The sequence below is a fragment of the Sinocyclocheilus anshuiensis genome, unplaced genomic scaffold (assembly GCF_001515605.1).
Source record: "Sinocyclocheilus anshuiensis isolate Anshui unplaced genomic scaffold, SAMN03320099.WGS_v1.1 scaffold1430, whole genome shotgun sequence".
Taxonomy (NCBI): domain Eukaryota; kingdom Metazoa; phylum Chordata; class Actinopteri; order Cypriniformes; family Cyprinidae; genus Sinocyclocheilus; species Sinocyclocheilus anshuiensis.
In genome coordinates this window covers 919,598-932,055 of record NW_015555721.1, presented here as the reverse complement: position 1 = coordinate 932,055, position 12,458 = coordinate 919,598, and the positions used below count along the sequence as shown (strand labels likewise).

The 12,458-nt window shown below is 38.7% G+C and overlaps 1 protein-coding gene across 5 annotated transcripts in view; it reads left to right on the top strand.

Annotated features, from left to right (window-relative positions):
• Window positions 1–12,133, top strand: part of LOC107672472 (pre-B-cell leukemia transcription factor 1-like) — a 45,745-nt gene extending 33,612 nt beyond the window's left edge. For 2 of the 5 annotated variants that reach the window (XM_016465671.1, XM_016465670.1), the window contains 7 exons: window positions 162–406; window positions 1,518–1,708; window positions 1,830–1,965; window positions 4,091–4,247; window positions 6,932–7,041; window positions 9,852–9,938; window positions 10,598–12,133. In XM_016465671.1, the coding sequence (XP_016321157.1) occupies window positions 162–406; window positions 1,518–1,708; window positions 1,830–1,965; window positions 4,091–4,247; window positions 6,932–7,041; window positions 9,852–9,938; window positions 10,598–10,690 (1,019 nt within the window). In that variant the 3' untranslated portion in view covers window positions 10,691–12,133. Of the gene's footprint in view, window positions 1–161; window positions 407–1,517; window positions 1,709–1,829; window positions 1,966–4,090; window positions 4,248–6,931; window positions 7,042–9,851; window positions 9,939–10,597 lie in introns of those variants that run through there. The other 3 variants (XM_016465672.1, XM_016465675.1, XM_016465674.1) reach the window with 3 other exon arrangements.
• The last annotated feature ends 325 nt before the right edge of the window (window positions 12,134–12,458 follow it).

The window sequence follows — 12,458 nt, the reverse complement described above, 5'->3', positions numbered from 1 at the left end:
CACTTTTCACAAAAACAAACCTGTGTGTGTGTGTGTGTGTGTGTGTGTGTGTGTGTGTGTGTGTGGCATAGGGAAAGGAAGTACCCTTAACTCTACCTTGTGTGAAGTGACTGGTTTCTGAAAGCTCTCCATCAGATTGACCCTTGTTTTGTCTTCTGCAGTGCTGAGCATCAGAGGTGTACAGGAGGAGGACCCTCCAGATCCCCAGATCATGCGTCTGGATAACATGCTGCTGGCCGAGGGAGTGTCTGGGCCTGAGAAGGGCGGCGGGTCAGCAGCGGCGGCCGCAGCTGCAGCAGCGGCTGGAGGATCACCTAACGACGGCAGCATCGAGCACTCCGACTACAGAGCCAAACTCGCACAGATCCGCCAGATCTACCACTCCGAACTAGAGAAATACGAACAGGTGAGAAACAGACACCCGTCTGACCTTTATTAAAGTCCCCATGAAATCAAAATTAAAGTTTTTTGGGTGTTAGTATCAATATGTTAGTCTTAAGGTTATCTATAAGGCAGTGTGCTCCAAAACAGTGACAAAATTTGCATTTAGAAGATATAAGCATTCAAAGCTTGCAGTTCGTCACTTCCGCCAAAACGGCTCAACAATTTTTTTGACGTCACATCGTACTTCAGCTAGAATCCGAAGCGCCCGCCCCCTACACTATAAAATAGGCGCTGAAGCTGCAGCTGAAATCGGTCACTTGTCCACAGAATTAGTATTACTATTTTCTGTACAGTGAATGGCACGTAGTGCACTACATAGGGGACAGGGAACGATTCAAACAGTGTAAATATGCTTTCCATTGAGGAAAAAAACGAACGCTATTGGCTATTTTAAAAAGGGGCGGGGCTGCTTGATATGTCCCGCCCTGTCTTCCTGTTTCAGTTAAAGTGACGTCAACACATAGAGTAACGCTGCATGTTTCTAAGCGTTTCAGGGGACCTTTAATAAGTCATTTCAGCAGATACTTGTGGGTTTGTGTATGTCATTTTTTAATCAAATTGACTGATTTCATTTACTGGTGGAGTGGTAATGAGAAAAAAACTAAGCAATGATGTTATCTTTTAGAAATTTCATGTTTTATTTCATATACGTATTTACCATTCAGAAAGGACACATTAAATTGATCAAAAGTGAGAGTAAAGACATTCATAATGTAAAATAAAAAGAAAAAACAAATCATGATTCCACAAAAAAATATCAAGTGGCACAACTGTTTTTAACATTGATAATAAAAATAACTTTTAGCAGCAAATCAGCATATTAGAACGATTTCTGAAGGATCATGTGAGCAATGATGCTGAAAATTCAGCTTTGTCATCACAGGAATAAATTGTATTTTAAAATATATTCAAATAGACAGAGGTTATAGAATATTTCACCATATTACTGTTTTTACTCTATTTTTGATCAAATAAATGCAGCCTTGGGAAGCATGAGAGACTTCTTTCAAAAACTTTTCATGGGAACGTATATTTGTATGTATGTAACGATCCTCAAATCTGTTTGAAAACAGGCCTGCAGTGAGTTCACCAATCACGTGATGAACCTGCTGAGGGAACAGTCCCGCACACGGCCTATCTCGCCCAAAGAGATCGAGCGCATGGTGGCCATCATCCACCGCAAGTTCAGCTCCATCCAGATGCAGCTCAAGCAGAGCACCTGTGAGGCCGTCATGATCCTTCGCTCTCGCTTCCTCGATGCCAGGTGCGTGTGATCTGTGCTTTTTAAAGTTTTAGGTGTCTTGTTGTTCTGTTGTGCTGTACTTTTCCACTAATTATTAGCCTGTTATCAATGAAACTCGTTTTTCCACTTACTTTGTCCTCAGACGTAAGAGACGCAACTTCAATAAGCAAGCCACAGAGGTGCTGAATGAGTACTTCTACTCTCACCTCTCCAACCCTTACCCCAGTGAGGAAGCCAAGGAAGAGTTGGCCAAGAAATGTGCTATCACTGTCTCTCAGGTAAGGTCACGTATGGTCTACAGTTGTCCCATGTGAGTATTGCAAAACCTGGAATCCAGCTTTCCAAAAATGGAGCATGAGAAAAAATGTCCTAAAAATAAGTCCTGCCCCATATATATATATTTTTTTTTTATTTAATGAAATTATGCTACTTTGTCAAACAAGGTTTTCATGAATTATAGCATCATTTTATAATACTGTCATAAAAGTTGCATCATGTCCATAATGCAGCTGTTAGCGTCTTAAGTGTCATGACGCAACAAAAAAAAAAGGTCACTAGCAGATACAGATCAGTTTTTGTTTAAGCATAATTTCTGTTCTCCTGAGTAGTTATTGATGGCAATTATTAATATCACACATTTTCGCAAGGATGAGCGCTTTTTGCACATATTGCAGGGTTGAAAAAGATAAAGAAAAGTCTGTCATTATGTATTTGCCCTCATATCACTCCAAACCCATAAGAGTTTGGTTCATCTCTGAAATACAAATAGAGATATTATTAATGAAACGTGAGTGATTTCTGTCGCTCTATTGAAAGTCCATTACACCAAAACTTTGATGCTTTAAAAATAAATTGTAAAAGTAATTCATATGAATTGAGCAATTTAATCCAAGTCTTCTGAAGAGATATGATAACTTATATGATGAACAAATTTAATTTAGGCTTTTATTCACACACAAAAAAAAAAAACATTGAGCATTGCACATGCATAGAGCACATCAAATATGGTAAACAGAAGATAAAACACACCAGCGTGCATATTAATCAAAATATATTCCTTTGTGTTTTGGAAAAGTCTTTCAGGTTTTAAATTACATGACTGAGTTAATAATGACAGTATTTTCAGTTTTTGGGTGAACTAACTGCAGAGTTGAGTTGTGAACTTGTGCTGTTATCATGTCAGACTTCCCGTAATTACAAGTCTCCCACTTGTAAAAACCGTTCATGTTTGTTGAAAGTTGGAAACATTTTATGACAGTTCCATCTCCTCCCACGTAACTTGTGAAGTCAAAACAGCCAAAATAGCAGCAGCTTCAAAAGTTACAGTTAGCAACTTCTACACATTTCTGTTTGATCTGTGCGGGGAAGTTCCTTTACTAATAGAAGAAACAATTAGGAAACATTGCAGCTAATGTTACATTTGTGTGATCAGAAAATCTAGAGCTATCATGTACAGCTGGCATTAGATGTATAGATGCCTACCTACATAATGGAATGAGGTAACTTTTTTAACAAATTATAATTCTCACTCACTGATAAATCATTTATTTGATATCACACACACAAATGATTTCACAAGAAGGAAGTTCTATTCAACATTTCCTAATGGCAGATGGGCTACACTGTTTCCAGAGTATGTTTTTGATTCAGCTGTGATAGAAAAACAAAATGCCAGAAGCACCGATGGAATCTTTTAACTGAGTGATTGCAGAAATATTCATAAAAAAAAAAGTGTACATGAAAATAAATTATGGCAGTGTACCACACTACCCTTGAAAAGTTTGGGGTCTTTTTTAAGTTTCTCTTATGCTTACCAAGGCTGCATTTATGTAAACAGTGATGTTGTGAAATATTGTTAAAATAAGTGTTTTATATTTGAATATATTTTCAAGTGTAATTTATTCCGGTGATGCAAAGCTGAATTTTCAGCATCATTACTCCAGTCCTCAGTGTCACATGATCCTTCAGAAATCATTTTAAACATGCTGATTTATTATCAGTGCTGGAAACAGTTTTGCTGCTTAATGTTTTTGTGGAAACCGAAATACATTTTCCCAGGATTCTTTTGATGAACAAAAAAGTTCAAAAGAACAGCATTTATTTGAAATGGAAATCTTTTGTAACAATGTAACAATCAATTTTATGCTTACTTGCATGACAAAAGTATCAATTTCTTTCCCGAAGAAACAAAAAAAAACTGAGCCCAGCTTTTTGAGCAGTAGTGTAAAATCTGCAGTTGAGTGAGTTAGTTCAACAGAATGCAGTGACATCTGCAGGATGAGAATTAGTGTCCGAATCTTTTAAATGGAAAAAATTGCACTTCTTTGAAATATACAGGAATGTCTTATTAGTTGTAGTTCATTGTGATGAAATTGTTGTCTGACTGGAGTTGTTTCACCTCAGGTCTCGAATTGGTTTGGCAACAAGAGAATTCGGTACAAGAAGAACATTGGTAAGTTCCAGGAGGAAGCAAACCTGTACGCCGTTAAAACAGCCGTGGACGCTGCCAATGTGTCGGCACAGGCCAGCCAGGCAAACTCTCCAGCAACACCCAACTCAGGTAAAGTGCACAGCAGCCCTCCCATCATCTCTAGCCAATAGTGAAACTACACTGCGCACACCGCTTGCCACAATCACTCTCCTGGCTACATGCTTTTCACGCTATTTTCATTCCATCTCAGTTCTGTTTTTGTCCGTTCTCAAGTCTGTTTTTGTCTGTCCGTCTTAAAATCTTTTTCCCCATCATCGAGAATGCTTGTTTGTTGGTATTTGCATCAAGTACTTGCTGGGTGAGATTTAGATGTTGTCGATCTGGGTTGCGCTGTAAAGCTGATCTGATTGTATCTAGGCAACAGCTGTTTTGTAAACATCTTCAGGATAAAGCCGTCATAGTGTCGTTTTTCTATGGACCTGGGCCGTATGACAGCATTCATCACACATCTGTAGAAATGTGTTTATGAATGGGTGTTACATGAAGCAGAGTTTAGTTTACGGTTACATAACATCACAATTCATATGACGCATTCATATGACATTGTATAGACAGGAAGTTAATGTGCGAGCACAAGTTTCAGGCTCAGGCAGTCTGATTTTGGACTTATGCCAGGCTTGTTCATTTGTTATGAATAATCATATTTTTTGTTTCTTATCCATCATGTTACAGAGGGAAAACATGAAAACGATGTCATCTCATTTGATTAAAGCAGGGAACTGAAGGGAGTTTGTAAGCTTTTGAAAAGCTACAAATTTATTAAATAAAAATATATATTTTTTAATAAATCAATAAAGATTAAGGTAAATTATGAACTATTAGTATTATCCATACAAAAACAATTACTAAAAAAGGAAATCTATTCATGTGACTAGGGTTGGGTATCGAAAACCGGTTCCAAATTTCCAAGGACCGGGTATTCGATAAGCGTGCATTTCGATTCTGCTTAACGATTCCTGCGTTTGCATTTTAATGTGATTAAAAACTATTTAAGTACAGGAACGGAAAGAACTTGCGCCCTGTTTGCGTGCAGTTGCAATACGGGTTCCCGGTTTGTGTCCGTTCTCGAACCGTTCCGTGTATTTCCACTGTAGAAAAGGTTGTTCCGAGCCGAAACTGACTTCTTTCATATTTGTCGACCAGTATGCAGAAAACTACATCAGTATATCATCATAAACACAGCCATTTTTGTCTTACGTGAACGTAAACGGATGAGAAAGAAAACACACATGTACAGTATATTTAGATCTGCGTGCGTTCGGTGTTAAAGAGACAGCAGCCTAATAAACGCGCTGCCTGTCATTAATGTTAATCAAAGAACAAAAGAAAACCATTCACTGATCTTGACTGAATATATTTCATAACTTTAATTGATTAATCTATATTTTATTTATGAAAAGAAAACTATGCAGTGTTTTTAAACTTTTAATTACAGTTTCTGTACCTGAAATTTTGTTCAGTTGTATTTATTTATGATATTGCTAATTGATTTGTTTGTTTCTATCTTATTACTGACTGTTCACTTGTCTTTAACACTTTAATATTTGAAATGTATATTAATCTAGTTGTTTTTGCTGTGGTATTTTTTTTTAAAGCATAGGCAAAACTCCTCTTGCAGTGTTCTGTAGGCTGCTGATTTTTGCTCGTGTTATTCAGCTGCAACAATGCTTTGTAAAAAAGACAGAATAAATGTTTGACATCTAAATGTTTGACTTAATTTTAATTATATTGGATTTTTTTATCTTACTGGAATTGAAACTAGGAATCGATAAGAATCGGAATCGATACATTTCAAACGATACCCAACCCTACATGTGACCTTTAACTGTGAACATGCAAATGTGTTGTTAATTATATTATAAAAAATTGTATCTTAAACTTATCTGAAGGGATGCTTAAGTTAATATTTAAGGTCAAAGGAGTTTGGCTGACAAAAAAACTTTGGGAATCCCTGGATTAAAGTATTTAATCAGAATTGGATTGTCTAAATGTAGATGTGACCAAATTGTTGTTAAATTAAACATGTTGAATTTCCATTACGTTATATAAACTCACTCAAGATTGTTTTGATCATACCACCCACACTCACCCCTGGCCAAGTGAACATTCACTTCATTTCTGGTTTTACATGGCCATTTTCCTCTGAGGCTATGCCGATAACCAATAACTTTCAGTTGATGACTAACATAGCCTCTATTTTTCTTTTTTATCTCTGCCGAAATTATTGATGCTGTGTTTGTCTGTTTAACATTTCCATGTTACTTTCATATGCACACGAGACACATCCACACACACTTGGTTAGAGTAGTTGAACCTCTATTTGCTCAGGAAGCAGAATGAAGAAGGTAGGTGTTTTAACTTGGTATTGTCATTTTTAACAATACTCGGTCACCACGTATATTTTTAAACCCCATCTCCACTATCCTGTTTCACATCCTGCGGCCAGCGTACCAACAATGCATCACATCATCTAGAGGAAGTAGGATGTCAAGTTGTATACCTTCATGTAAAGCAATAGTCCACATCAGCACATACGTGATCGCTTCCCGTTCTTCACCTGTTTTGTTCTGTCGTCTCTATAGTCAGCGGAAGTAGTCAAACAGATTATCATGACCGTCTTGTATTCCGGAATGTGGTTAGTCCTGATTGTCACGCTCAGCATAGACAGATTTTCACCACACACACCTGTAGGCTTCTCCAAAACCCGACCCGGGCAGGGTTGCGTGCCTGATGGGCTGCGTGTATTGCTGCAGGGTCGTCTGGGTCGTACACCCTCTCTCACGCAGGAGACGCCTTCCTCGGGCTGCGTTCATTCAACGGGGATGGCGTCAGCGTCACTCCCGCTGTGCAGCAGCAGCAGCAGGTAGGCACTGAGGACGTCCCCTCGATGCCCTTCCTCTTCCATACCTGCTCACAGTGTAGTGCTCTCTTCCCTTTTCCCCAAAGCACCCACCCCAGAGCGCTTCGGCTCATGAGTCCCGAGTGTAGAGCTCTATCCTGAAAACGAACTCCGCCATCTTCCCTGTGGCATTGTTCCATTTAATTTCTTCATCGGTCATCCACAGTCATGTCCTTAGCCAATCCTTTGCCTCCTTCCTGTTAGATGAACTCTTTTCATCAAGGGCTCAACAGTAAGGATGTACTACTGAAAGTGTAGTAGTACCACTACTGCATGTGTTTTTATGATTCGCAAATTTAGAAATGTAATGTCCTGTGAATTTTTTTTTAAATTTTTTTATTCTTTTCTCCCCTATAAATACGTACTTGGCAAAATATAAAGAAATTGTTTTGAAATCAATTAATTGTTTTGAAAATAATTTCAAAAAAATTATTGAAATGAAATGAAAATGAAATATTATTCATTTTTATTTGTAACATTTTATTAGGGATGCACCAATACCACTTTTTCCAGTGTGCACGTATTTGTACTGATGCAGAATAGTACAGCCTAGAGCATTTTACACAGGCTGCTAGATTCACTTTCGACAGAAAGTCGTATGCCCAAGGTTAAAAATAAATGACGTTTATAGTGAATGCCCCTGTAAATGGTCTTATTTTTACAATTTCGTTTTAATCCAAATGATGCGTGTGCTAAGTGAGCGAACATCAAAGATCACATAACAGAAGTGCGCGCTCTTTCTTTCTCTCTCTCTCTCTCTCTCTCTCTCTCTCGCTCTACCGTTAAGTAACTTGTGCATTGTTTTACTTACTTGTTTTTGACACATCCGACCGAACTACAAACTTTCCAGTGATGTCTGTGAGAAAGGTATATTCACTCGACAAGGTCGCGTGTCTGCGCCGCTGCGCACTCAATCCACTCAGCGCGCTTTGTTTATCAGCTCGCGCACATCAGCTATACAGGCGTTAATACTGAATGTTTAACATTATATTCATTGCATACATATACTCCGTAGACATCCTTAATGTCTTATAACTCCATTCTGCTGTCTGTTGTTCTGTTGTCGGTGTTTCTTTGTCTGAATATGGCACTGATCACATGCTGTGTGGTATCGGCGTTTGGTATCGGGGCATTTTAACAAGTACGAGTACAGAAGCTCAGTATCGGGCCCAATACCGATACCAGTATCCTACATTTTATATTAGAACTAAGAGTCTTAATTACACTACTGTTAAAGTTTGTTTTGTAATGTGTTTGAGAAAAATGCATTATGTTATACGTCATACATTTTTTATTTAATTTTAATTTGTTTTTATTTTAAAGGTGGGGTAGGTGATTTGGTTCAAAATCATTTTTTGTTATGCTGGTTGAAAGTCTCACTAAGTTAAGTGCCTGAATGTATTTTTATCGTCTGTAGAAGGCGTAGGAACATAAAATGTTCGTCCAATCATATCCCTCGGTCCGAGCTGTATGTATTTGCATACCTCTGACATGCACAGACATGAAATGTCATCAGCGCATTCCCGCGAGAGTGAAAGGCGCTATTATTGTAATATTATGTGCTTTGTACTGTAAAGTTTTTTTTCAGCAGTGAATGAGACATGAGGTAATCTGACAGCGTTGCGTTCAGTTCTCCACCATTGCTGTCTCTCATCGTGTCGCTAGTTAGCCTCTGGTCTACCTGTGTGCATTCATTTGTTTAGGAGGAACATGGCTTTGGAGAGTGATTATGCAGGGAGGGTGGGATCTTATGCTTTCAAAGCTAGCTTGCTATTGCTAGTCTTTCCGAAATCGCCTACCCTACCTTTAAGAGAGCTTAACTTAAGAAAAAAAAATATTTTATTGTGGTGGGGTGAGTGAAAGCATCAGTACAAATCTGAGCTACCTGCCAAAACGCATCCTTATTGTTGAGCCCTTATATATTGTTCTGATGCCACTTTTACACTGTCAGCCAGTTGTGTTGTTTTTATACTTTATTTTTCCAGCATCTGGAAAGAATCAAACCTTGTGTGTGTGAAATTGTTTTTCACATCTGACTAGAGTTTCTAAATGAAATGCATATCTGATGTGTGGTAATGTTTACATCTAAACACTGAGTTCTCATTCTTCTCTTAATACATATATTTGATTTCGTAGTCGGATTTTAAAATCAAAAGAAACCGGAAATTTGCTGCTTTATCATTGTGAGCCACTAAGGAGTGCAGAGTGGATCACTTTACACGAGTGACACACTGAAATAGTGCAGTGCAAATCAATTTGGTATGAAAGTCATAGTTCTCCCAGAAATGAAAATACTGTCATCATTTACTCACCCTCATGTTGTTTCAAACTCAAAAGACAGATGAAGATATTTTTAGTAGTCTCTCATCATTTTTGTCCATCCATTGAATGTCTTTGATGCTCAAAATCCTCCAAGTCATCTGAAGAGACACAATCGCTTTATATGACGAACCGATTCAAATGAGGCATTTATTCAAAACATGTCACTAATGACAGAATTTTCATTTTCATTCATGAACTAATAACAGATGGGACATCATCATATTAGAGAATGATGTGGTTTAGGCAGTGCATTGACTCTGAACTTATACATATATATAAACTCACTACTCCTATGTGGTAGTTTGTCATATCAGTTTTGTTTGTGGTTTTGAGCATAAATATGGATGATGTCATTAATGTATTAGCAGTGTTGTTTATACTGTTACTGGTGTGACTAAGACACAGTGATTGTGTTTGAGCTTTGATACTGATGTGACGTATGTGTGCTACAGGTGGATATCCTGCACCGTGCTACACACCTGACGGCAGGCTATGAAGATCTGTCAGGAAGTCCTCTTTACACCCCACACCGTCTAGCTGTGAGTGCAGCACTGACACACACACACTCAAGCAACAAACTGCTCCTAAAAGAAAAAGCATTTGCTGTTTGTGTAACTGGGAAGATTTTTAGTTCAAGAGCATTAATCTGTTGAGATCATCTCTGTTGGTCTTAAGTGTTGGTGTAGACCTAAAGATCATTTGAAGGGCTAATGTCTGCTGCCTGCAATTTGTGGCTTGTATGTTTGCTGTTTCAACATGTGTGAATACTGTCTAGATGCTTATCAGTCAACTGCAGATAAATATTGTATGTTTGGACACACTATTTGAACAAACCCTGAATATATTTTCAAAAGTAGTATACCTGCAATGCAAAGCATCATTACTTCAGTGTCACATGATCTTTCAGAAATCATTCTAATATGCTGATTTGCGGCTCGAGAAACATTTCTTATTATCAATGTTGAAAACAGTTGTGCTGCTTCATATTTTTGTGGAAACCGTGATACTTCAAGTATTCATTTCTTTAAAAAAATTCTTACTGACCCCAAACTTTGGAATGGGGGTGTGTAATTTTCATATAAATATACAACATTCCATACATGCCTTTTGTTTTGCTGCAAGTTTTTTTTTTTTTCAGTCTTCAGCTTCATTGCTTATGTTACTTTACCTCATACTGCTATTGTGACTCTCTCCACAGGCTAACAACAGCTGGCAAGACAACACCAACCCTTCCTCCATCACCTCTCCACCAGGACCACCTGGCAGCATCCACTCGGACACCTCCAGCTAATGTAGCTCACGCTACACACACACACACACACACACACACACACACACACAGCATCTCATCATCCAGTCTCACCCGCTCTCTCCTGCTGCTCACAGCTTTCGTCCATCACTAGCAGATGTCAAAGGTCTTTCATAGTCCTCCTTCCACTTTCTTCAAGGTGTGCCAGGGTTCACACGCTGAACCAGACTATCTGAAACACACACACGCTCCTCGAGTAGAAGACGCAGAACGTCACATTTGCTGAGGACGGGTCTGAATAGACATGTCGTCCTCAAAGGGTGGACGGTCTACGCCCAACTCCACGTTACCTTTCCTGTTTCCTGTTTCATGATGGGGATTACGCAACAGCTCCCTCCTCGCTTGTACCAAAGTGCTGTCAACGGTTGTCGCACCTTCCGCTCGTCGAAGAACAACCTCAGACAACTAAACCATGAAAACGCCATTCAGCCCGCTTTTTAATACGGTTTCCAATCACTGCTTCCAGCTTTCTCTCAAAACCATCTGTCCTGCATTGTTGTGTTAAGCACAAATCCTGTCTATAACACTTTGAGCTGGTGGTCGGATGGAGAGGAATCCATCAGCGTAAAGGTACGCCGGACATTTGAACACTTTAACTAGCTGATCGCAGGAGAGTTCGGTGAGAAACAGGGGACACTTGGAGTGAAGACGATAAGAGATTGACGTGCGGTCGGCTACTATGCGTTTCCTCAGTCCACTCTCTCAACAGTTGACGTTGTTTTTAATAGTTTAGCTACAGTATTTTTCCCCCCACAAAGATGCACCAGCCACCAAATAAAAGACTCGACAAGAACTCTAAGCCCTTGTGTTCGGGAAAGGGGTTGGACGGATAGCTGGAGTATTCGTTTGGGTATTTAGAAATATTTTTAAAGGGAAAGAAAAAATATTCCACTGTCTTCCATGCATGTAGGGTGTTGAGATGTTTTAGTGATTCCATTTAGCCTAACTTTTTTTTTTTTGGACAAAAAAAAAATATATTATAAAAGGAGAAAGGGTGTGAGTAACAGACCAAATAAACAAATGAACTTCTCCAGAAACGAAAACTTCATACTGCCCAATCCAGTGCTTCATGCTGGTGTTTGGTTTCTCTAGGATTTCCGTGGTATTTCATCGCACGTTTTCATAACAGGCATTCGTGACACGCCGACCACGTTACGCGAAAACCTTTCCGAGGAGGCCATAGCAGTAAACCAATAACTCCGACTACGAAAACCGTTCCAGATATCATGAAGTTCTTTGGGTTGGCCTCTCATGTTACTGTGTTGTGTGTACGGGTGTCTGTTTTTTAAGGGTTGGGTTGTCTCATCACTCACTCGTGCTTTTGAACTGATTGTATTGTACGTGCAATTGAAAGCACCTGTTCCTTGGTAAAGCATGCTGGGTTTTTTTTTCCCCCCTTTTTTTTTTATTGTTGTTGCCTACAATTTCACTAAACAAAGGAACTCTGTTGTTTTGTAACTTTAGTCGCGGAAGCACCAGGGCGTTTTGATATATGAATGGAAATTCTATATATTACACAAAGGACTTAATAACATTGAAATGTAAATTGGGGTATTGTTTGTATGTACACATGGAAAAACAAACTCTGAGGAGCTTTTCAAGCTATTATTGTGTCCTCTGTAGATTACTGTTAGTTAAAAACATTTCATATGGATATCTCCAACTAATGCTATTACTACACCAAATTTCTTTGTTTTCTTTTCTATCAGTCATCTATGGATGTCACTGTACAGATTGTGGAATGTTTCAG